General features: G+C 32.8%; 1 protein-coding gene across 1 annotated transcript; it reads left to right on the top strand.

Moving 5' to 3' along the window:
* The first annotated feature begins 731 nt into the window (after nt 1-731).
* Nucleotides 732-5,226, top strand: LOC131646766 (D-2-hydroxyglutarate dehydrogenase, mitochondrial). The gene is made up of 14 exons (XM_058916731.1): nt 732-1,233; nt 1,766-1,867; nt 1,981-2,028; nt 2,400-2,470; nt 2,859-2,977; nt 3,230-3,325; nt 3,407-3,516; nt 3,621-3,701; nt 3,880-3,980; nt 4,065-4,173; nt 4,363-4,468; nt 4,548-4,633; nt 4,727-4,852; nt 4,950-5,226. Exons 1-14 carry the CDS (start codon nt 781-783, stop codon nt 5,037-5,039), a joined length of 1,698 nt encoding a protein of 565 aa, XP_058772714.1. The 5' UTR covers nt 732-780; the 3' UTR covers nt 5,040-5,226.
* Nucleotides 5,227-10,533: the final 5,307 nt, after the last annotated feature.

The following is a 10,533-nucleotide window of genomic DNA, read 5'->3' as shown; positions in this document are numbered from 1 at the left end:
TCCAAATGCCATTCCACATGACCTCCTCCAAAGAAAAAATATTTAAGTAAATGATTGATCATCTTTTATTACTTTTTTTCGTAGATACTTTTCTTGAATTTTATATATTTTTTTAAGATAAGGATTAAATGTGTCGATTTTAATAACAAAATAAAATTCATTTATTTAAAATATTTATTAATAATAATCACTTAAATAATAAGATATTTAGTTGTGTGAAGATATTAGATAAAGAGACGCGAGTTTGAACTCGCGACATTTTATTTATTGATAAATTTTCAATCACTGAACAATAACTATTTGATAAAAAAATTGATTTATGATTTAACTTCTTACAATGTATATCTTTGTATTTTTTTTAAATGTTCGAATCATTGATCTTTTAATAAACAATTTTTAAGTGAAACATATTACTAAAAAAAATTGTATTAATATTTTAAATAAAGAAATAATATATTATTTAAAAAGATGACAAAAATAAATCTAAAGGGTAGTATTGATTAAAATCATATTCTTGCTAAGAATTTTCCTTTTTTTCTAATATTTCCTTCTCAAAATAATCAATACACAAATTAAGAAAATTATATTAAATAAAAAATAAAATAATACTTTTACTAAATACATTCTCATCATCCATGTCATATCCATGTATTTATCTTTATCATAAATATAAAAATTAAAAATATAAATTAAAAAGTAAATTCATTGAATAATAATACTATAATAAAACAATAATTGCAAGAACCAACTAAGACCAAACTCAGAACAGAACTGAAGAAGATGATGAATCGTTATAGCAGAGACACACTTCGCTTTCTCTCACGCTTCCATCATCACCAACAACAAAACCCATCTCTTCTCCCTTCTCAATTCACCTCAGTAACAGCTTTTCATGAAGATTCCCCACAATTACAGCGCAATGTTGTTCCTGGTGAAAATAAAGGTTTCTCTTTTTTCAACCCGCTGGGGAATTCCTTGAGAAATGAGCAATTGGGTGGTGGAAACACGTTTGGAATTCATCAGAAATGTTGTTATGGTTCAATGGGTGGAGTGGTTCAGAGGAGCTCCAGATTCTCGGAGTTGAATGATGATGATGTTAGATACTTTCAAGAGATTTTGGGGACGAAGAATGTTGTGCAGGATGAAGATAAGCTCGGTGCTGCTAATGTTGATTGGATGCATAAGTATAAAGGGTCCAGTAAGATTCTTCTGCAGCCATGCAACACTGATCAGGTTCTTTTGTCTACTGTTTTTTTTTGTTTGATCCTTTTCTTTTTATAAGCAAATTCCCTTTAGGATATTGGTTCAATTAATGACTGTTTGGATTGATTAATTTGAGTTTATTTACTTGCATAAACACTTGTGACACTGTTTGAGAAGCTATGAAAACAATTCACGAGATGTTTGTAAGCTGATTTCAGCTTATTTTTAAAATCTCCTTAGGAAAGGTTGTGATTTTAGCTTATACATTAGGACTTATATGATAAGTGCTTGTGTTATAAAGTGAACACTTGATTAAGATATTTATACAAACAAGGTCTGTTTGGATTGATTTATATGAGATTATCTACGCGCATAAGGACTTGTGAGGTTGTTTGAAAGAGCTTACGAAAAATGCTCATGAGTCGTGACATATCTGTAATCTGTTTTCAGCTTATTTCCATTAACTCTTTATGTGATATGCTTAATTAAGTGGTTTATCCAAACGGGGCCTACGTATTTGAAAAGCAGCTTTCTTATGTATTTCATTTTTTCGATGTTGCAGGTTTCTGAGATTCTTAAGTACTGTAACTCCAGAAACCTGGCTGTTGTTCCTCAAGGTGGAAACACTGGTCTTGTAGGTGGAAGTGTACCTGTCTTTGATGAAGTATACCCTTTAACTCTTCCTCTTGCAACGGCATTACATTAAAGGAGACATGTTATACTGTTTTGGCGTATCCGATTGTATATTGACAGATTTCTTATTATCTAATGCTGCAGGTGATTGTTAGTCTTAGTTTAATGAACAAGATCATATCTTTTGACAAGGTAGACCATTTACTTTTTTAAAGGCATATTTGATATGACTTCCCTTCACAATTTTAGTGTTTTTGGATATTGGATTAGCTTATTTTGCGTTCAGAAATAGAGCTTATGGCTTAGAAGTTGTTCTCTGTAAAATTTTACACTGCATTTCACTAGTATCCATATGCAACCCGTTCACCTCAATACATTGTTGTTGTTGTTGTTGTATGAGCAAACATTTGATTCCACAAGTTACCTCATAACACCAATTGGTATCAAATCTGTATTTTCTATTTCAATGGAATTTGTTAGCATTATGTAAAAGTCAAAGTGGACACATGATGATGGAGGATTTTTATAATAAGTTCTGAAGATTTTTCCAATGCCTGTTTTAGGTTAGTGGAATACTGGTATGTGAAGCTGGGTGCATATTGGAAAATCTCATGTCATTCCTGGACAATGAAGGGTAATCTTTTTCACTTTATAAGTATTATTTTTTGTAATTTTCATAAATCTGTTTCATAATTTATGTCTTAGGTTTTTGTTCTTTTTTACTTTACTTTAATCTAATTTCAGCTTATAGAAAGAAATAAAATTTCATAACTTAGATGACTGTTTTTACATGACAAAACTATATTGATAGCAGAAATATTTTTTTCCTTTTGGTTGTTTTTGTCTCTCAAAGTTCTACGTGGTGTAAGTGCAGTGGCATAACTTAGGTCTTTGAAAGTTATAGATGCTTTTTTGATTAAAAAGTTATAGATTATTAATTCTCCTTTCTTTGCCCATTTGAGTTATACTCAAGACCTTGATGCATGCTTTCTGTATTTAAGTTTTGTACACTTTTCATTCAGATTTATTATGCCCCTAGACTTAGGTGCTAAAGGGAGTTGCCAGATTGGCGGAAATGTTTCAACTAATGCCGGTGGTTTGCGTCTTGTTCGTTATGGATCTCTTCATGGAAGTGTACTTGGTGAGAAACTACTTTTAAGCTGTAAAACTTGACTTTTTTCAATCACAGGTTGAGTATTACTTGTTATTCCATATAATCTGAATTTAAACTTCCAAGTCGATGTACCAAAGTTGGATAATTGCATTGATTTGCATCTTTTCTAGAATCTGGGACTGCTAAATAATTGCAAACTTAGTGACATCTTCGATCCACTATTTTCTGTTTCTAGTGCTAAATTTATTATTCTGAAACAAACTTTCGATTGTATGGCAGGTGTTGAAGCTGTTCTAGCAAATGGCACTGTACTTGACATGCTTAAGACATTGCGCAAAGATAATACTGGCTATGATTTGAAACATCTATTTATAGGTATGTAGTTAACAATAATGAAAATCTGGAAACTAACCGATGACGTGACCGTAACTCGACTTCAACTTTACAATGATGTAGGAAGTGAAGGTTCCTTGGGAATTGTAACCAAGGTTTCAATACTTACGCCACCGAAGTTATCTTCAGTTAATGTGGCTCTTCTTGCTTGCAAAGATTATAGCTCTTGCCAGGTATGATCAGTGTTCTTATTTTGAAATTTATTTTGCTTTGAGAATTTATGAACTTTTAGGCGTAAATCTTGTCTGATTACTTTTGTTTCTGTTCTGCTTATCAGAAACTACTACAAGAAGCAAAAAGGAAACTCGGGGAGATTTTATCTGCATTTGAATTTTTGGACAGCCAGTCTATGGACTTGGTAATATTTATTGAATTAGATTATTTGATTAAGAGACCTTTTTGAATTCAGACGAATTACTCCTGTAAAATTCTAGTTCTTACTATTAAGAAAATTATCAGAACTTCGTAACTCTATTTTCTTTTTCCCTTAGTCGGATCATAGTCATGCTGATCTAATTGGATTTCTAACATTAAAGGTTACAAGTCACCTGGATGGTGCTCGGAATCCATTTCCTGATTCGCAGCATGACTTTTATGTTTTGATCGAGACAACCGGCAGTGATGAATCTTCGGACAAGTAAAGTCCTTGCCATTTTATGCTGATTGATTTGTTTATTTTAGCAGATTATAAATCATACTTCCCCTGTTATGAGTTTTCCAGACAAAAGCTTGAAGCATTTCTACTTGGCTCCATGGAAAATGAATTGATAGCTGATGGCGTCCTTGCACAAGACATAAATCAAGCATCTACTTTTTGGCATATACGCGAGGTTGACATTTTTCATCCTCACTTCATTTTTACCGAGAAATACTTTATGCTCTCTAAATTTTCTTTTTTCAAGAATGGTTTTCTGTCATCAGTGAATAAAATTTAAGTTTGATATGAAATTTTTGTATTGCTTTTGGAAGAAAAGACTATCAAAGTTCTTGGCTTTTTAAATCTTACCGAATTGTTTCAGGGTATATCAGAGGCATTGATGAAAGCAGGAGCTGTTTACAAGTATGATTTATCGATACCTCTTGAAAATCTATACAATGTTGTCGAAGAAATGCGCTCTAGACTAGGTAAAAAGCCTACATATACTTCAGCTTTTTATGCATAATAGGACATCAACATTATTATGATTTTGTTTGATCATTGTAGGTGATTCTGCCAACGTAATCGGATATGGTCACCTTGGAGATGGTAATCTGCATTTAAACGTTTCCGTTCCGAAGTACGACGACAAGGTAGTTTAAACAAACTCACAAGTTTTGGTTATGAAATTCTTATTTTCATTTTATATAAGGTTATCACATTATCACCGCATTAAAATTTTGCAGATTTTGTCACAAATTGAGCCTTTTGTATATGAATGGACGTCTAAGCACCGAGGAAGTATTAGCGCAGAACATGGCGTAGGACTAATGAAAGCTAACGAGATTTACTACAGCCAGTCGCGTGAAACGGTACGAATAGTACTCACTCTAACTCGAAGTTAATTCTCCATTTGAGAATTTTAAACTTATGAATTGAATATCAAAAATTTGTTTCAAAATTGGACAGGTGCAAGTGATGAGTTCAATCAAGAGTTTGATGGATCCTAATCACATACTCAACCCATATAAAGTTCTTCCTCACTCAATCACTTCATAATCTGATGCATGAAACATACTTTAGGAGAGACACGGGTTTGATGGCAATAATTTACGGATAGAAGAATAAAATAAGAAGCTGATAGATTGCTGTAATTTGTAAACAATTGTGTACCAAACTTAGTGCTATTCTTTCATAATGTCATTTTGGTCTAAAGTTTTCTAAATGGATTCCTTTAAAAGGAAAACTGGGGTGTGAGATTTCCACTTGTCACGGGTGGAATATATGCTTCTCTTAAATCATGAATTTGATATTGGAATAAGCAAAATTTAGAAGCTTAAATTAATTCGTTAATGCTCGACTTGGGCAAGCATATTACTCACTTGGTCAAAACATAAATGATTCGGTTTGGCAATTCATACAGATTTAAAAAAAAAAAAAAAAAAAAAGAAAAAAGAAAAAAGAAGAGACTAATTATCTCAAGCGCATTACTTTTGTCGGTGAGCTCACGAGTAGGGGTGTTCGCGGGTCGGTTTGGTTCGAGAAAATTCGATATCCAATCGGTTAAAATTAAATGGATTGGTTTGGATTGAATTTGCAAATTTTTGCGATAAAGCCCAAACCGAATCGAGAAACAACGGGTTGGTTTGGGTTGGATTAATCGGGTAGATAAATAACTTATTTACGGAAATTAATTTTTCATAATAATATAAAAAAAACATAGTATTAATAGTGTTCAATTGTAAATATTAGACTAGCAATTGTTTCCTAATAGATTAAAAAATATCTAACAAGAAAAATATCTAAATAAAGACTTTTGAATCTATAGCTAGTCACTTGAGTTAGTATGATAATGAACGTGTTTCATAACTCTATGCTCAGTTACCACATTACACTAACAATTTTTTAATAACAAATTAAAATAGCATAACTTGTTTACATACGACATTTCGCTTTTTTTCTTCTTGAAGTTGAATATTTGGTAGTAATTTTATGATAATTAATTATGGTTGGTTTGGATTGGGTTTGCGGGTAGAAAATTGAAAATCCGATGCCCGAACCAATTGTCATTGGATTTTATTGATTTGGTTCGATTCTTGCCCGAACTGAAAAAATGTCCAACCCAAACACTATGGTTTGGTTCGGATTTACCCGAACCAATGAACACCCCTACTCACGAGTGAAAAATTAATAATGTCTCTAAAATTTGGAACTTAATTTCTGGATTATCAAAATGCAACAAAAGTCAAGTCTCAGATGCAGATGCAGATTACCGATAAAACTATCTAGAGGTTAGATTTTGTTATTTTTCGGAAGTTAACTTTTTGAACTCTCTCTGTTACCCCACACCATAAACAATTTGGAACTCTCTCTGTTACCCCACGCCATAAACAATTGTAGAAGTGGGAAGTACATAATAAATTAACATAAATCTTTGTTAAGACATACATAAAATACATAACAAAACATATATTTTTGTTAACGTAAATCTAACATTACTTTTCATTATTAAGAGATGATTGAGGACGTTTCAAAATCTTTAGAATATTGTCGGTTGACTTCTCAATCGTCGCATTCTCAATTGATTCTCTTTTAATCTCACTCAACTTGGTGAGCTCTTTCATCCTATCCAAAATGTTATCTAGCCAAGTTTCAGATTCCTTTGTTGAATGAATTGTCCACTTCAATAATGTTTGTTGTATAGGGCGTCACAGTTTCAAATAAACTTGAACAAAATGTATTCAAAGCCACTCAATATACATAATGCGTCCGGTTGGATTTTGAGGTGTGCCACTCTGAAGTGCAAAAATGTTTTCTAGAAGCCATATCTTGTCAGATCAACGCACTCCATATTATATGCATTTGCTATAAGATGAGCCATTTTAAGGAAGCACATCCATTTTTTCTCCAGTGCCGGATCACTAACACAGGGAATAAGAGATTCATGAGTTGCATTGAAATGTTCTTTTTTTTTTTTTTCCGTATAGTGTTGTGTATGTTTTCTTACACGCATTCAACTCTTTGAGAAGTTGTTGATGGACAATTATATGATTTTCCTCTCCTTTACCAAACAAAGCTGAAACAACACGACAATCGCAATTATCGTCACCCTTAACACCTACAATATGTTCAATGTATATATGCATAAAAATCGACATATCTTCAACGATTTTTGGTAAATGTGGTGAAGTAAATTCTTTGTTAATGTGAGCAAATTTGAAAACACTTTTTTTGAGATTTTGAAGTTAGAGAACCCGAAAAATGTGTGTCAACATGTTTGAAATAGGAATGAGATTGCTTCGTTGAATTGTCACTCTGTGTTGGTTTAACCTTCTTAGGAGCACCTTTTATTTTTACTAGTTCTGAGGGTGATTTCAAATTTCTAGATAGACAATCTCCCTTAATTGTCTTTGATGTACAATTTGATGTTGTCATCAACTTTCAAAAATCTCTCTTGAATCACTTCCCATTCAGGCATGATAGATATATCTGATTTACCATCATCACACCATCATTATCAAACCAGAGCCTTGTCCACTGTGATTAAACCTCATCCATTCATATGGGTGTGTCAAGTTTTGTCTTTTTTGAAATTAAATAAGCACACATAAGATCACACATCTTCCTAAGTATACAATCACACTTTGAGTTATTTGAACTTATTTTCTCTGCTCGCTTGGCTTCTTGATAAATAAAACTCAATCTCGCTCGAGAGATATTGTCCTCCAACTGTGAATAAAGATTGTTGTCTCTGAATCTGTATTCTAATATTATAATGCTGCGAACAAATGATGTTTGTATCTCGTTATGTTGATTTTGGATCTGGTTCATGGAGTCCCAACCTCCATATAAATCACTTTTATTATTTCTCAACCAATTATCTAATGTAGCATGAGCAGATTCAATTCTGTTAGATGTTGTATTTCCAAAGTGTCTAACCTGATCGGTCAAAGCATAAATAACTTTCGCCTTAACTTGGTCTAAAATTATACTTTCAACATATTTTAAGAAACCTGAATATTTTTCACACAGCCTTCTTATATGTATTACAGATTCGGTGTATAAGTCTTCCATAGAAGAACTTATTATAGCATTCCAAACATCCATTATAGTTTCCAATATCACACCAGCTTTGATCACTTTCCCACCTTCACCCTTAATTTGTCTGGTTCTTACCGCATGCTTAAGTTTACTTCTCACATTTTTTGTTATGTGATATGTACAATGTAATGCATATGATGTAGGAAACACCTTTGCGATCAAATTCATCAGTGTGGTATCACGAACGATGATAATTACTTTTGGCAATTTTTCTTGGTCCTTCAACATAGTCTGACACACTTCTAAAGCTCAAGCAACATTGTCCTTTTTCACTTTTCAAAAATGCAAACCTAACTAAAAAAGTAATTTCTATAGAAGTAACACCAGCAATTTCCAAAAGTGGAAGTTTGTACCTGTTGGTCTTATACGGTTAATTAATTAGAAGCACAATAGGAAATGTGTTGAACAACTTGATAGAATCAGATTGAGTCCAAAATATATCTTGAATGGTTTTTCTATCCTCTCACAATAGCTTTAGGTACAACTTCAGGCTCGACATCAACTAGTTTAACATCCATAAACACAATATCTTTGGGTACAACGTCAGGGTGCACCATTACTGCAACCTGTAATAACATAATCAAATTTAAATTCAACCTAAACACAGTCCGGAATTAAACTTCTGAAACTGCATGTAATATAATACGAAAGTTAAATTTCGGACGCAACGTTCATTTTAAATCACATAAACAAATTTCTTACAAGCAATGAGGAAGGAAATACATGTACATTACCTTAAATTCTAGCTTCTTTTACTCCTTTTGATGTGAAAAAACAGAACAATATGGTTTTAAAGTACACACCTTTATTGAAAATGGAAGGAGATTTTTGTAGGATTTTGGGAGTATGGTGAAGTATGATGGTATGATCATGAAATGAAGAGTACATGCAAGATGCAAGATGGTGTTTTAATCATTTTTCTCGCTCGGTAATTCTGGAAGTTAACTTTCATATTATCCATTGATAGTTCAGAACTAAACACATTAGCATGAGCTCTAAATGTGTTTAGGGGTTAGTCTGAAACTTAGCCTAAAGACTCTTTTTTCATAAGTACGAAGATTAACTTTGGTACTGTTTTCTTTTTGGCAAAATAGAGATAGCTCACTTACAAAGTATTTTGACGTGTTTTGGAAGGGGTTCGGAAGTTAACTTCCATAGTATTATTTTTAGATATCCTAAGAGTAACTCTTTGTCACTAAAGATGGAAAATAAAATCCTCATATTTTAATAACATATTTTTGTCATATGCATATTCACTCTATGGAATTTCTAATTGCACCCATATACATACTCGCATACCCGCGGTGAAAACCCCAAAATATCCCTATATTTCGGAGATGCATGTCCGAAAACACCTATTTTTAATTATTAGTGATGTTTTCGGATATGCATCTTCGAAGTGACTTATTAAAAAAAAGGTGTCTTCAGATATTCATCTCTGAAAACACCTCTTTTTAAAAAAAAATGATATTGGAGATTAATCTCCGAAATATTTTGGGGTTTATCAGCAAACGCAAACAACCACCCCTTCAGTTTTTAGAATACACAAAAATCAACATCAAACCCATTTTCAAATGTTCCATTCCATTCTACGCATTTCATACCCTACAACTTCAACTCAATTTGCATTCAAGTTTCAAAGCTCCATTATCTTTACACTAAAAGCTTCAATAAACTGTAAGTTTCAACAATCTCCAACTATAGATTCAAAATGTTATTTTTGTTGTTATAAATTAAGATAATATTGTAGGTTGAATGATGTTATAGTTCAATGATATGTGTTAGATACAAAAAAATGGGATTTCGGTTGAGTTAGGGCAAGAAATGGAACTCAGCCAAAAATGGTTGTTCGCATGTAATTTCGGAAGTGCATTTCTGAAATCACCTATGGCACTATGTAGATGGGTACGTGACATGGTTTTATCAGGTGTCACATCCTATCATGACACTCGATGCTCCGGAATGTCCACCTAGGCCGGCGCACGAGGAGCTCTTGGAGAACCAGTAAGCTGAGGACGACCATGCCATTAATCTCATGCCATTATGCCAGCGAATACACTCGATTGGGCAGGAGGCATTGGAGAGAGGGGTCATTGAGCAGGGCGGTCCAGAGGCAGTTGCCATAGTACAGAGGATGGTCAGTGAGGTGTCTAGTGCGATGGCGTATAGGAGGCAGAGGAGGTCACAGGAAGTTCGCATTGGGCATACTCAGTAGTATTAGCCTATTTATGTATTATTTATGACTTTTTTATGGTGTTGTAATATTTTAACATTTTGCACTTATCCAAACAACTATTTATATATTATGATATTGTTTTTTTTTACTATAATCTACATCTTTTTTATTTTCATTAAATATTTGTCAGATAATATAAGGTATTAATTTTAGTTACTACAATGCTCCGATTGTAACAATGTAATGTTGTTGTTTTTAAAAATGATGAATCAGAGC

This window comes from Vicia villosa, linkage group LG2 (assembly GCF_029867415.1).
Source record: "Vicia villosa cultivar HV-30 ecotype Madison, WI linkage group LG2, Vvil1.0, whole genome shotgun sequence".
NCBI classification, from domain to species: Eukaryota; Viridiplantae; Streptophyta; class Magnoliopsida; order Fabales; family Fabaceae; genus Vicia; species Vicia villosa.
This window is presented reverse-complemented; position numbering and strand designations above follow the sequence as displayed.